The sequence below is a fragment of the Symphalangus syndactylus genome, chromosome 24 (assembly GCF_028878055.3).
Source record: "Symphalangus syndactylus isolate Jambi chromosome 24, NHGRI_mSymSyn1-v2.1_pri, whole genome shotgun sequence".
NCBI classification, from domain to species: domain Eukaryota; kingdom Metazoa; phylum Chordata; class Mammalia; order Primates; family Hylobatidae; genus Symphalangus; species Symphalangus syndactylus.
The window spans coordinates 8969371-8984341 of record NC_072446.2 but is presented as its reverse complement, the minus strand read 5'-3'; the positions used below and the strand labels follow the sequence as shown (position 1 = coordinate 8984341).

Genomic DNA, 14971 nt, shown 5'->3' with positions numbered 1-14971 from the left:
ATGCCCCTCTGACCCCACCTCTATTTCTAGAAACATGCCCCTCTGACCCACCTCCATTTCTAGAAACATGCCCTTCTGACCCACACCTCCATTTCTAGAAACATGCCTCTCTAACCCCACCTCCATTTCTAGAAACATGCCCTTCTGACCCACACCTCCATTTCTAGAAACATGCCCCTCTGACCCCACCTCCATTTCTAGAAACATGCCCCTCTAACCCCACCTCCATTTCTAGAAACATACCCCTCGAACCCCACCTCCATTTCTAGAAACATGCCCTTCTGACCCCACCTCCATTTCTAGAAACGTCCCTCTGACCCCACCTCCATTTCTAGAAACATGCCCCTCTAACCCCACCTCCATTTCTAGAAACATGCCCCTCTAACCCCACCTCCATTTCTAGAAACATGCCCTTCTGACCCCACCTCCATTTCTAGAAACATGCCCCTCTGACTCCACCTCCATTTCTAGAAATTAATCCTGCAGACTGGGTGTTGCCGCACTTGCATGAGGGTTGTCTGAAACAGGGAACCAGTCTCCAGTTTCTGGAACCTGTGTGGGCAGCTGCCTCTGGAGAGATGATGTGGACAAGCTGGGAGAGGTCTGGGTGGGGCTCCCAGCTGTGCACCTCCTAACAGCCAACTGTATGATGTGTGCACTTCTAAACTTCCAGAAGTTTGCTTAAAAACACACGCACACCGGCCAGGCGCGGTGGCTCACACCTGTAATCCCGGCACTTTGGGAGGCTGAGGCGGGTGGATCACGAGGTCAGGAGTTCGAGACCATCTTGGCTAACACGGTGAAACCCCGTCTCTACTAAAAATACAAAAAAAAAAATTAGCCAGGAGTGGTGGCGGGCACCTGTAGTCCCAGCTACTCGGGAGGCTGAGGCAGGAGAATGGCGCGAACCCGGGAGGTGGAGGTTGCAGTGAGCTGAGATCGCGCCACTGCACTCCGGCCTGGGTGACAGAGCGAGACTCTGTCTCAAACAAAACAAAACAAAATACATGCACATGCACAGCAGGTGTGGAAGCTCACATCTGTAATCCCAGCACTTTAGGAGGCTGAGGTGGGTGGATCACCTGAGGTCAGGAGTTTGAGACCAGCCTGGCCAACATGGCGAAACCCTGTCTCTATTAAAAATACAAAAACTAGCCGGGCGTGGTGGTAGACACCTGTAGTCCCAGCTACTCGGGAGGCTGAAACAGGAGAATCACTTGAACCCGGGAGGTGGAGGTTGCAGTGAGCCAAGATCATGCGATTGCACTCCGGCCTGGGCAACAGAGTGAGACACTATCTCAAAAAAAGCAAAAAAAAAAAAAAAAAAAAAACACACACTCAGGGCTGGGAGTGCTGGCTCACACCTGTAATCCCAGCACTTTGGGAGGCCAAGGTGGGCGGATCACCTGAGGTCAGGAGTTCGAGACCATCCTGGCCAACACAGTGAAACCCCGTCTCTACTAAAAATACAAAAATTCGCTGGGTGTGGTGGTGTGTGCCTGTAATCCCAGCTACTCGGGAGGCTGAGGCAGGAGAATCGCTTGAACCAGGGAGTCGGAGGTTGCAGTGAGCCGAGATCGCGCCACTGCACTCCAGCCTGGAGACAGAGTGAGACTCCATATCAAAAAAAAATTAAAAAAAAAGCACTTGGGTGAGGAGCCTGAGTGTGGACACCCACGGAGAGGGGACCAAGGGCCAAGGAGACAGAGACCCTGGACAGGGAGGCACCTGGAGACCTGCTGGTTCTGGGCTGGGGACTGTGGCCAAGCCACTGGCCTAGAAGACGGTGAGCAGAGCTGCACAGGACAGGAAGAATTTGGGGCGACTGTGGGATACCCCGTTGGTGTCTGGCAGGGTCATCTTGGCCCAGGTGTAACCTGCACACGGAAGTGCTGGGGTGCCAGAAGACCCTGGGGGAAGGGCGCTGAGCACCTACGCAGCAGCCCACAGCTGTCCCTCCTCTGTTGTCCCCTCTGGGCTCTCCCTCCAAGGGCAGCCACTGGCCAACTAGGTTTGCTGCTTCTGAATGTTACATAAATTAAAGTATAGGCCATGCCCTTTTTTGAGTCTGGCTTTTTTTTTTTTTTTTTTTTTGAGACAGGGTCTCCCCTGTGCAGTTGCTCAATCACAGCTTGGGACAGCCTTGACCTCCTGGGCTCCAAGCAATCCACCCACCTCGGCCTCCTGGATAGCTGGGACCACAGGCACACACCACCACACCCAGCAAATTTTTTTTTTTTTTTTTGTAGGTCTCATTTTGTTGCCCAGGCTGGTCTTGAACTCCTGGCCTCGAGTGAGCCACCCGCCTCAGCCTCCCGAAGTGCTGGGACTCCAGGTGTGAGGCACCGTGCCCCCGATTCCTCTGCTCTACAGGCCTTGACGGCCACTGCTGCTGTGAAGGGCCATGCTGCTTCCTTCCTGCAGTCCGCAGTGTTGTGCTCTGTGAATGCCCCAGAGTATGTATCTTTCAGAGAGGGTCTGCAGCTCAGCAAAGAGGCAGTGGGGGCTCTAGCCCAGATGTCGAAATTGTTAGCCAAGCCTTGGTTGAGCAGGGGATTAGAAGGGACGGCCTGACTGTCCAAGCAGCAGCAGAGAAGGCAAGGTCCTGGGAGAGGCCTCGGGAACCAGCAAGGGCTGGCTCGCAGTGCAGAATGTGGCATGGACATCCACTTGTGGCTGGAAAACACCCACAGATCTGCCAGAGACCCCTGGAGAAGATGGGACGGGGGGCACTGAGAAGGGGCTGGGGATGAGGGAAGAGGAGGCTACGAACGCAAAGGCTCAGCTTGGAGGGTTGAAAGGAGAATGGGCTTTGCAAGATGGCAGGGAGAAGGGGCTGCAGGGCCGTGGGCCTGGCCTTGAACACGGCAGCACCTTGCTGAGCCATGCCTGCCCTGGCAGCCCCTTTCCTGGTGGCCTGCACTGCGCCTGAGGTCCTGCCTACCTGGCCCCTCTTGTGCTCAGAGCTGGAGCACAGTCTCCACCCAGCCTTCCCCCAGTTAGCCCTGGCATCTAACTTCCTGGAAGGTCTGACTGATGCAGCTCAGAGCGAGTCCCCAAGCGCAGGCACACGCAGAGCCCAGGGAGGGGAGCGGGACCGCTGGTCTGTTGCTCCTGCTCGTCCGTGATCTCTGCTCTGGAGCTCCTGATGAATAAATAAATCCTCCTGCCCAGAGAATTCACCACTCTCCAGTTCTCAAAGTTGTATCTCACCTCAAACCATGTGAGAAATGGGAGTTGATTAAAACTACGAAGATGGAGTCTGGTCTTTGGGACATACTGAGAATGACTCCTATGTGAAGAATAAGACAAAGTGGGAATAGTGCAGCTCCCGGGAGGGTGCCTGAACTCCGAACTCCGAGGAGGAAGCCGGCCTCTCGAGTCAGAACTCTGGACGGTGGAGAGAACGACAGAACAGGATCACGTGCCCTTCACACGACAGCTGGCCAGGACCCAGCCCCAAGACTGGGAGGAGAGAGGCTGGGGAGCCCCTGACAAGCTGGGGTCACAGGCACACAGCAAACCCAACCCAGGCCACGTGCAAACGCAGCCAGGAACTCTCCACAGAGATGGCCTCTGGGGCCAAAGGGCTGTGCAGATGCGGCACCATGAGGCCCCCACCCCAAGCTTCAGAGGCGCCCCTGTTGCACCTGCAGATGCACCTACTGCACTGAGCACAGACCGCAGGAGGGACCCTATCCCTGCAGAACAACAGAGCCCTCCACAGCACTCAGGTGGGACGTGGATGAACTGGCATTTGCAGTTCAAATTTCATCTGAAAAGTGTCCACTTTACTTAAAGTAAATGTTTGTGCAAGCTGCTGGCTACATACCAGGGGCCCGTCCCCTCCAACACATGGCCACTGCCATGGCACGGCCGGGGGTGAGAGGCAGCCCCACCAGGCTTCATAAGTGAGCAGCACTCCCAAGCTCCCACCAAAATACCAACCGGGAAAGGAATCAGCACCCATGAAGTTGTTAACTAGCTTCTACTCCCCCATCTTTTAAAAAAACGTAGTGGTCGGGCGTGGTAGTTCACGCTTGTAATCCCAGCACTTTGGGAGGCCGAGGCAGGCGGATCACGAGGTTAGGAGATCGAGACCATCCTGGCTAACACGATGAAAACCCATCTCTGCTAAAAATACAAAAAATTAGCCAGGCGTGGTGGCGGACGCCTATAGTCCCAGCTACTCGGGAGGCTGAGGCAGGAGAATGGCGTGAACCCAGGAGGTGGAGCTTGCAGTGAGCTCAGATTGCGCCACTGCACTCCAGTCCGGGCGACAGAGCGAGACTCCGTCTCAAAAAAAAACAAAAAAAACATGTAGCAAGAGGAAGTCTCAATTTCCAGCTGGTAGAATAACAGATATAATTCCCCACAGAAAAGAAGAGGATCTTTAAGTCCTTCAAGACAGCCCTGCCTCAGCTGCCATGTGGGGTTTCCTTCTCGGAGGAGAAGGCGCATGCAGCCTCTCCACTGCCCCATAAGGGACTGCCCCACAAGGGCAGAGCCTTGGCGTCCTGGCAAAGCAACCGCAGACTGAAAAATGCCCTCTGGTCCTTCATGGCTCCCTCCATCAAGACGGGGGGCTATTTCCTACTCCCTCCACTTGACTTTGGGCCAACCTTTGACAAGCTTTGACCAAGAGGCCATGACGAGGCCCTACAAGGACTCTGGCTCTCCTCCTGCTAAGCACACTCAGGCAGGTGTCCTGGCAGATGAGGACCACATGCAGAGCCTCGGCCAGCCCACCAAAGCCCGCATATGCAAGTAAGCCCAGCCTGGACCCCCTGGCAAGGCCCAGCAGCACCAGCCCAGGCCCGAAAACCTTAAGAAATGACCAGTGTCTGCTGCTTTAAGCCACCAAGCTCTGTGGTGGTTTGTTAGGCTGCAAGCGTGGCTAATTCAGAAAGTGCCAGAAACAAGCACTGCTGTCCCCAGCCTAGGACACATGGCGCTGCCTCTGCATGGGGAGAGGGCACAGGCTAAGGGCACAAATGCCATCCCAGACCCGGCTCTTGTGTGTGGAAGGGGCCACTGTGCCATGAGGCAGAGGAAACCTTGGCAGGACCTTACGCCACAGCGATTTAAAAGAGAGGAAACAGTCTGGGTGTGGTGGCTCATGCCGATAATCCCAGCACTTTGGGAGGCCGAGGTGGTGGGTCACTTGAGGTCAGGAGTTCGAGACCAGCCTGGCCAATATGGTGAAACCCTGTCTCTACGAAAAATACAAAATTTAGCCAGGCGTGGTGGCGGGTGCCTGTAATCCCTGCTATTCAGGAGGCTGAGGCAAGAGATTTACTTGAACCAGGGAAGTGGAGGCTGCTGCAGTGAGCTGAGATCATGCCACTGCACTCCAGCCTGTGTGACAGAGTGAGACTTGGTCTCAAAAAAAAAAAGGAAACACATCTGACTGGTGTGATCTTGCAAGGAACACTCTGGACACAGCAGAGCTGGACGGTTCTACTCCAAACAAGCAGTCTCCAGGGGATCAAATTGTTTTGCATCGGCCAGACGTGGTGGCTCAAGCCTGTAACCCCAGTGCTTTGGGAGGCTGAGGTGGGAGGACTGCTTGAGTTCAGGAGTTCAAGACTAGCTTGGGCAACATAGCGAGACCCCATTAGCCAGGCGTGGTGGCACATGCCTGTAGTCCCAGCACTGTACTAAAAATCTACACGGGGCCGGGCGTGGTGGCACATGCCTGTAGCCCCAGCACTGTACTAAAAATCTACATGGGGCCGGGCATGGTGGCACATGCCTGTAGCCCCAGCTACTCAGGAGGCTGAGGCAGGAGGATTCCTTGAGCCCAGTAGGTCACGGCTGCCACGAGCCGTGACTGTGCCACTGCACTCCAGTCTGTGAAACAGAACAAGACTCTGTTTCGAAAAACAAAAAATCATTTCATGTCTCCAGTTTCTCCACTGGCAAAAGACTCTGTCAAGGTAAAAAATGGTTCTGACCCACAGAAATCTAAGAAAGGAAAAAATATAAAAAATAGAAAATTTTAAAAAGAGATGGTCTCAGAATAAAGACCAACCTGGGCTACGGTTGTCATTCTTCCCTCACATCTTAGAAAGCTTTCTGGCTGCATCTGGCCAAAGGGCCGCCCTGCCCCATCTTGGATCAGTGAGGTGCCTTCGAACAGGCCACGTGCCCTGGAGCCGGTCCTGTCTTGTCCACCACAGCATGCTCAGTAGGGGAGGGAAGTCACGAGGTTTTAGTTCACCTGTCTCTGGATCAAGATGTGCCATAACTAGGAAGCCCCGGCCGCACCCAGACCCGATGTGGCCGTAAGGGGTGAGCTGGGAAGGCCCAGGAAAAGGCGGGAGGCGGATGAATGAAAATGTCATTCTGTGGCCACAGAAATGATCACAACGTTTTGTAACTTCCTACCAAGAGGCAGTCTTAGCTCCGCCCTTGCACCAGCGCTTGGCGATGTCACTTGCATCAATCAAGGCAACAGGAGCGAGCAGGAGGCCCACTTTCTTCTGCAACTGTGGACTTACCGGGCAAAGAAGTCCAGGCCTCCAGGTGGAAGATTACAGACACCCAGCCGAGCCTATCTGTGCCTCAGACTGCCTGCCTCCAGAGACCCCTGTGGCCAAGGCCACCCAGACCAGCAGGTCCTTGCCGAGCTGTCAGCTGACAACAGGGGTTGGTGAGGCCGGCCGAGACCAGCAGAACCACGAACCAACCAACAGAATTAAAAGAAATAATAACTATGTCTTGTCTTAAGCCACTAAGTTTTGAGTGGTTTCTTTCTTTTTTTTTTTTTTGGAGACAGAGTCTCACTCTGTTGCCCAGGCTGGAGTGCAGTGGCGCAATCTTGGCTCACTGCAAGCTCTGCCCCCTGGGTTCACAGCACTCCCCTGCCTCAGCCTCCCAAGTAGCTGGGACTACAGGTGTCTGCCATTGGGTGTTTTCTTAAATAGCAAAAGAAAACTGACACAATCATAAACAGAGCAAGCAAGAGAACTTGGCAATTATTTCCTGTCTACTTCTCACTGTTCTTAAAAGAGTTAACTTAAGCATAAGATGTGAGCAAATTCTTTTAACACCCTAGAAAAAAAGCTGCTACTCAGTGTTCATAAAGCAAAGCTAACCCACAGGAGCCGCCTTCCACAGTGACCACAGGAAACCAAGGCAGCAAGTGGGACACCAGCCTCCAGGGCACTGTGCCAGCCGTGCGCCTGTGTCTGCGACTGCCCTGGTCCGTCACTGCCACCAGCTGGCAAGACACCCACAGAGAACAGCTCTAAGCCACAACTGTGTACGAAGACAGCTGTGCAGGATTTTATTACTACAACATTTTTCCTTTTTTTTTTTTTTTTGAGACTGAGTCTCGCTCTGTCACCCAGGCTGGAGTGCAGTGGCACAATGTCGGCTCACTGTAACCTCTATCTTCCCGGTTCAAGCAATTCTCCTGCTGCAGCCTCCCAAGTAGCTGGATTACAGGCGCCCGCCACCACGCCTGGCTAATTTTTGTACTTTTAGTAGAGACGGGGTTTCACCATGTTGGCCAGACTGGTCTCAAATTCCTGACAAGTGATCCACCCACCCTGGCCTCCCAAAGTGCTGGGATTACAGGTGTGAGCCACTACGCCTGGCCCGTTTTTGTTTATCAATAAAAATTTACTTAATGTTGAACTCTCCACATTTCAAATGGGTAACTCCAGTGTCCTTGATGCTCCTGTGACATGTTCATGACTTCTTTTGGGTGTGAGAGTCTAGAATGTGGGTGGTCTGGACAGGAGGGGGAGGGAAGAGTGCAGAGCAGGGCAGGGTAAAGGGAGCCCCTAGGATGTGAAGGCCGCCCTGCATGTGTCAGACTGGGAAACACCCACTCCATCAGATGGACCCTGGTGTGGGCGGCAAGCCACCCAGGTGCCGAGGCAAGAGACCGAGGGCACGAGCTGTTCCAGTGTAATAAAATACATAAAATAAGAATAGTTATACTAGATATAGATCATAGATATGATTATATATGAGTATCATTCATCATTAGTTTGTAGCAATTACTCTTTATTCCAATATTATAATCCTTGCTCTACAATCATAACCTAGGAAAAAACCAGGCCATACAGAGATAGGAGCTGAAGGGATACAGTGAGAAGTGACCAGAAGACAAGAGTGTGAGCCTTCTGTTATGCCCTGACAGGGCCACCAGAGGGCTCCTTGGTCTAGCGGTAACGCCAGCATCTGGGAAGACACCCATTGCCAAGCGGACGGTGGTCTAGCAGAAGCGTCAGTGTCAAGGAAAAACACCCGCTACTTAGCAAACTGGGAAAGGGAGTCTCCCTTTCCCTGGGGGAGTTTAGAGAAGACTCTACTCCTCCACCTCTTGTGGAGGGTCTGACATCAGTCAGGCCCACCCGCAGTTATCTGGAGGCCTAACCGTCTCCCTGTGATGCTGTGCTTCAGTGGTCACGCTCCTAGTTCGCTTTCATGTTCCATCCTATACACCTGGCTCTGCCTTTTAGATAACAGTAGCAAAATTAGTGAAAGTACTGAAAGTCTCTGATAAGCAAAAATAATGGCATAAGCTGTCTCTCTCCCTCTCTCTCTCTGCCTCGGCTGCCAGGCAGGGAAGGGTCCCCTGTCCAGTGGACACGTCACCTACGTGACCTTACCTATCATTGGACATGGCTCACACTCCTTACCCTGCCCCTTTGTCTTGTATCCAATAAATATCAGCGCAGCCTGGCATTTGGGACCACTACCGGTCTCCGTGTCTTGGTGGTAGTGGTCCCCCAGGCCCAGCTGTCTTTTATCTTTGTCTTGTGTCTTTATTTCTACACTCTCTCATCTCCACACACGAGGAGAAAACCCACCAACCCTGTGGGGCTGGTCCCTACACCCTGGCTTTGTAGACTGGAGCCTGGGCACGACTCAGCTGCTGTAGCGAATTGTGATCCCCTGAACCCAGCAAGGCACCTGCAGGACATCTGGCCCAGTCTCTTCATTGAGCCAGTTCATGAAAAAGAGACTTTTCTGAGTGACATGCTAATGGGCAATACGAGGACTAAATGGGATGGTCTCCGGCTTGGACAAACCGACAGTAAAATCCACTTTGGGGGGAAAGAAACTTTTCCTTTTTTCTGAGACAGGATCTCACCCTGTCACCCAGGCTGGAGTGCAGTGGCATGACCTTGGCTCACTGCAGCCTCCACCTCTCTCGGGCTCAAGCAATCCTCACGCCTCAACCTCCCATGCAGCTGGGACCGTAGGTGCATGCCACCACACCCAAATAATTTTTGTATTTTTTGTAGAGACGAGGTTTCACTTTGTTGCTGGGGCTGGTCTCAACTCCTGGGCTCAAGCAACCCTCCCACCTCCGCCTCCCAAAGTGCTCGGATTACAGGCAGGAGCCACCAGGCCTGGCCAACATAGGAAGAAATTTAAATTTGAATTGAATATTAGAAGAGATGAAAATTCATCAACATGGAAAGACAAAGATCATTAACTAAAGCCAAACCAGAATGAAAGCCGTGTGCACAGTGGGGTCTCACGGTGGGAACACGAGGGGCGTGTGCAGGGCTCCATGGCGCGGCGACGCCCCATGCTCCTTATGCGGGGGTTCATTCAGCGGAACATGAGCACCTGGGGTGCTTTCCAACATGTACATGAGTTTAACAATAAAAAGGTTTAAGGAAAGAAAAATTCATATGTTTTGATATAAACAGAACATCTGGAAAGATCTATTCTAAGGTGTTGACAGTAGTAATCTCTAGGTAGGGCTGGGCGCGGTGGCTCACGCCTGTAATCCCAGCACTTTGGGAGGCCGAGGTGGGCAGATCACGAGGTCAGGAGATCGAGACCATCCTGGCTAACACGGTGAAACCTCCTCTCTACTAAAAATACAAAAAATTAGCCAGGCGTAGTGGCGGGCACCTGTAGTCCCAGCTACTCCGGAGGCTGAGGCAGGAGAATGGCGTGAACCCGGGAGGTAGAGCTTGCAGTGAGCCGAGATCACGCCACTGCACTCCAGCCTGGGCGACAGAGCGAGACTCCGTCAAAAAAAAAAAAAAAAAAAAAAAAGAACCTCTAGGTAGTAGTGATATGGCCTTCTGTAATTTTTGCTTATCAGTATTTTCTAATTTTCTTTTTCTTTCTAAATAATTCTAGCTATGAAATAATTTTCTACCATATATATTTTGTAATAAAAATGGTTATATTTAATTTTTTAAAGGCTGTACAAACTTCCTGATAAAATGGCAACTTAGACACACACATGTGGGCCAGGAACAGTGGCTCATGCCTGTAATCCCAGCACTTTCGGAGGCTGAGGCAGGCAGATCACTTAAGGTCAGGAGTTTGAGACCAGCCTGGCCAACATGGTGAAACTCCGTCTCTACTAAAAATACAAAAATGAGCTGGACGTGGTGGCGCATGCCTGTAGTCCCAGCTACTTGGGAAGCTGAGGCAGGAAAATTACTTCAACTCGGGAGGCGGAGGGTGTAGTGAGCCGAGATCATGCCACTGCACTCCAGCCTAGGCAACAAGAGTGAGACTCCATCCCCAAAAAAATAAAAATAACACACACGTGAATGGGCTCCTCATGGAAGTCATCACAACAATGCAGAGGGAAGAGCTTCCAAAGGGTAAACCCAGAAGCGAGGGGCAGGAGGTGCGCGCAGACGCAGAGAGCAGCAAGGCGCAGATGAGAGGCGGAGCTGGCCGTGGGGAGACTACCGATGCTCAGTTTATACTCCAAATCCCTACATCTAGAGGCCTAGCACATCAACTACCTCTGCCAGCAGGAATGAGGGAAAGGAGGGCAACCAAAAGATGTCCCACACCCACCCACCCACTACATGCCATCCTCAGCCCCACCTGGCAGAAGACCCTGAGAGGTAGAGGCAGGCCCCTGCCTACAGGACCCTGAGAGCTAGGGGAAGGCGCTGTCCTGAACTGTGTCCCCCGTAAAATTCCTATGTTGAAGGCCTCACCCCCAGGGTGACTGTATTTAAAGATGGGATCTTCAGGAGATAATTTAAATGAGGTCATATAGATTGGCCCTCATCCAGTAAGACTTTGACCTTCTGGTGGGTTTTTTTGGAGACAGGGTCTCTTATCACTCAAGTTGGAGTGCAGTGGCACGGTCACGGCTCACTGCTGTCTCCAACTCCCGGGCTCAGGTGATCCTCCTACCTCAGCCTCCTGAGTAGCTGGGACTACAGGTGCTTCCCAGCATGCCCAGCTGGTGGTGCGTTGTGTTTTGTAGAGATGGGGTTTTGCCATGTTGCCCAGGCTGGTCCTGAACTGGGCTCAAGTGATCTGTCTCCCTCGGCCTCCCACAGTGCTGGAATTACAGGCATGAGCCACCGCGCCTGGCCGACTGTGACCTTCTAAGAAGTGAAAGAGAAAGATCTTTCTCTCTCCCTCCCTCTCCATCATGAGGACACAGCAAGAAGTTGGCCATCTGCAAGTGAGAAAGGGAGTCCTCCCAAAAGTGGAACCTGGCAGACCCTGATCTTGGACTTTGGCCTTCAGAACTGTAAGAAAATAACTCTCTGCTGTTCAGGCCACCCAGTCTACGGCGTTTTGTTATGGCAGCCCGAGCAGACTAAGACACATGTCGTCTGGGGAGTCAGACCAGATCAGGAAGAAAGGCCTAGAGCTGAGGACAGTGAAGGTCCCAACCCAGCGCTGGACCACACCACCCCAGCAGCCACAACCATGGTGTCAGGGCTCAGGTGAGGTGACCTGGACACCACCCCGGCAGCCGCCGCCACGGTGTCAGGGCTCAGGTGAGGTGACCTGGACACCACCCCGGCAGCTGCCGCCACGGTCTCAGGGCTCAGGTGAGGTGACTTGGACACCACCCCGGCAGCCGCCGCCACGGTGTCAGGGCTCAGGTGAGGAGAGTTGGATATGGGACTGGGCCTACCCCGAGGCCACTTCCACCCAGACGCCTGGGTAGGTGACACGAAAGCTGGGCTCAGTTGGGATCAGAGCGGCCTCTCCCCAGGTCAGAAATGACCCTGGGCTCCCCGCAGTAGCCCTAGGCGCCATGAGAAAGCTACATGGACTTCTCTGACCAAGGGTCACTGCTGCCACACTACTCATTGCAGGCCATGTCAGGGCTTGGCTGAGGAGACGTGGACACCACCCCAGCAGCCGCGGCCACGGTGCCCCAAGGGAGGGACTTGGGCACTGCCCCTCTGGGCAAGAGTGGGGAGGTGTGGGGTGGGAGATGTCTGGAAACATCATGGACACATGCCCGGAAAACACGGAAGATGTGCACCAAGGTGCTGACAAAGGAAAAAGGAGAATGGAGGTGTGAACATCCAGCGGGAGGTCCAACTCAGAGACTCCTGCATTTCCAGACATGGCCGCCAGCTCTGTGGATGAGACAGGAGAGGACAGGGTACCTCACACCAGGAACCCACACAGGTCCATGTCTTGCTCTGTGATCGCAGAACAGCCTCCACCACCCTGATATGCAAGAGGCAGGTTAAAGCCTCAGGTCCAACAACAGCCTCCATAGCAAGAGAAGAAAGGCGGGAAGGAACTCAGGGCCAGGTCCTCCCAGGCAGCAGCTGCCTGCACACCCGTCCACCATGGGAGGTCTGACCTGCACCGCGCAGGGGTTGGCAGTCTAGAGTCGTCCTCTGTCAAACGGTGAGAAAGTCAAAAGCTCATGCTCAGTGATATGCTAGGTCAGCATGAAGATGCCACACATGAGACACAGCAAGGATGAGACCAACGGGAAGACTGCCCCAGCCCAGAGCCCCAGAGCCCTCTGGGGAGGAAGAATGAGGATCGCAGCCCGGGACTGCCCGGGGCTGACTCTGCCTTTATTTCACCCCCAGCAAAGGCAGGAGTGACACTGGCTCACAGCAGGAGCAGCTCTGCCACCTCCTAGCAGTTCCACCTACGGGCAGCAAAACAAAGCTGGCAGTTTGGGCAAATGTTAGCGTTTTCGCCAACTAACATTTGAATCGGACATCTGGTACAGAGAGGAGGAGAAAACACTCACAGTTTCATGAAGATTGTCAAGAAAATCGCTGGCTCTTCACTTCATTTATGAAAGGCCAGCTCTCTGACATCCCTACCGCTCCCTCTTACATGAGAAATCACGGCCTTTCAGGACGTGGAGCCACGTGGCTGTGCAGGTACGGGGGGCCTCCCCGCAGCTGCAGCTGGGTCTTCTGGTCCCCATGCCATTTCTGCTTTTCTTCGCTCTCTACTTACACACACATTTGAGTCCAGTCTCAGAAGAACTGGAACTAGAAAAATCCTGACACTTGTCCCTTACTACGTTAATGCCAGCTGTGCCAAGGACAGCCCAACCCAAGCTCCCATCAGCCCCAATGGCACTGAGGCCTGAGCTTACCCGTGAGGGGCCAAGTTGGTCGTCACCAACACGGTCTTCACCCCCTCTACACCACTGCCGTCCACCGCAGTGTCCGGAGTTGTCACAACCACCACCTCCTCCATGTGCACACTCACGTCGGGAGTCGCCATGGCTCGCGGAAGGGGACGCCCAGGCCAGCAGCGTCAGTCCTCCAGGGTCCCAAGTCCTGGAGGAAGCAAGACAGGGCACAGGGATGGAGTCATCTCCACATCCACACAACATAGCACTCACAAAGGCATCTCTAATCAGCTCCAAAGACCCACCCTTGAGTCCCAGACTGCTACCTCCTGACAAAAACGAGCGGCAACAGAAGGGCTATTCCAGGCTCTGGTTCCGAGGGCGGTGTAAGTGCACTCCACCCGTTTTTCCCACTGGATAAGCCGAAACCCTTGGGCAGAAGGCACAGAACCACTCCCTCCACGTGGGGCTCAGAGCAGCAGGACAAGAGGGGCCTGGAATGCCAAGCAACTTCCCTGGACGCAGGCTCCCAGCTTGCCAGTTCTTCCGTCTCTCCTGGCCTGAACTCAAAGCCAGCCCCAATCCCTGAACTGAGTTGCAGATGCAGAAAGCACTCCAAGAAGTCCTCTCTAGTCTGCGGAACGGGAAGGGAAACTCATTCAAGACAGAAAGAGAGGAGGGAAATGCCCTGGGTTTTTTTGTTTTTTGGGGTCTTTTTGTTTTTTGGGGGTTTTTTTCAGACAAAGTCTCGCTCTGTCGCCCAGGCTGGAATGCAATGGCGTGATCTCGGCTGACTGCAAGCTCCACCTCCTGGGTTCAAGCGATTCTCCTGCCTCAGCCTCTCCAATAGCTGGGATTACAGGTTTCACCATGTTGCCCAGGCTGGTCTCAAACTCCTGACCTCAGGTGATCCACTCACCTCGGCCTCCCAAAGTGCTGTGATTGCAGGTGTGAGCCACCGTGCCTGGCCTGTCCTGGGTTTTAAAATTATTATTATTTTGTCTTTCCTGGCTTTGCCTTCAGCAAGTCCAACCCCTGCTAAAAACCCCGTGATAATGGCTGTCCTGGCCCAAAAAGCTTGGAGAGAAGGGAATCTCCCTCCTGACTAAAGGAATGGTGGCCCAAGAGCGTGGGGGCTCCCTGTTACCCTCTCACTCTCCATCCCCTACCTAGCACAGGGAACACGAAAGCCCCTGGTTTCCAGCCAGAGGGCAAGGTGCCTGGAGTCAGAGTGTGGGGGAGGCCACGAGAGGAGAGGGGAGGAGAGAGGATGGCACACAGCTGTGTGTGAGCGCCTGGGTCATCCCAAGACAGTCTCTACGTGGTCCTGACCCTAAAGGGCAAAGGGAAGAAAACTGACCTACAGGATAGACCACTGCCCAGGTCTCAGATGGGCCCCAATGGCGCATGAGGCAGATCCACAGTGCACTGGAAAGTCTCTAAACTAAACTGGCCTAACAACACAGACACAGGAACGGGGTGCAAAATTTGCAGCCTGAACCTAACCAGGTCGATTTCTTGCTATAAAAAAAAAAAGTCTACATTCTCTGTGAAACTTAAACAAGACCCAGAGTCCATAGCATAGTAGTCAAAGCATCCAGAACACGATCAAACTACCTGGCAAAGGGTAGTCTGATTCTCAAAGGAACAAACACA

General features: G+C 53.4%; 1 protein-coding gene across 9 annotated transcripts in view; it reads right to left on the bottom strand.

The window, feature by feature from the left end:
* The window catches only part of GMEB2 (glucocorticoid modulatory element binding protein 2), a 43573-nt gene that overhangs the window by 21602 nt on the left and 7000 nt on the right, over positions 1–14971 (bottom strand). For all 9 annotated transcript variants that reach the window (XM_055266080.2, XM_063634095.1, XM_063634096.1 and 6 more), the window contains one exon: positions 13337–13523. In XM_055266080.2, coding sequence (XP_055122055.1) covers positions 13337–13467 — 131 coding nt within the window. In that variant the 5' untranslated portion in view covers positions 13468–13523. The remainder of the gene's footprint in view (positions 1–13336; positions 13524–14971) is intronic.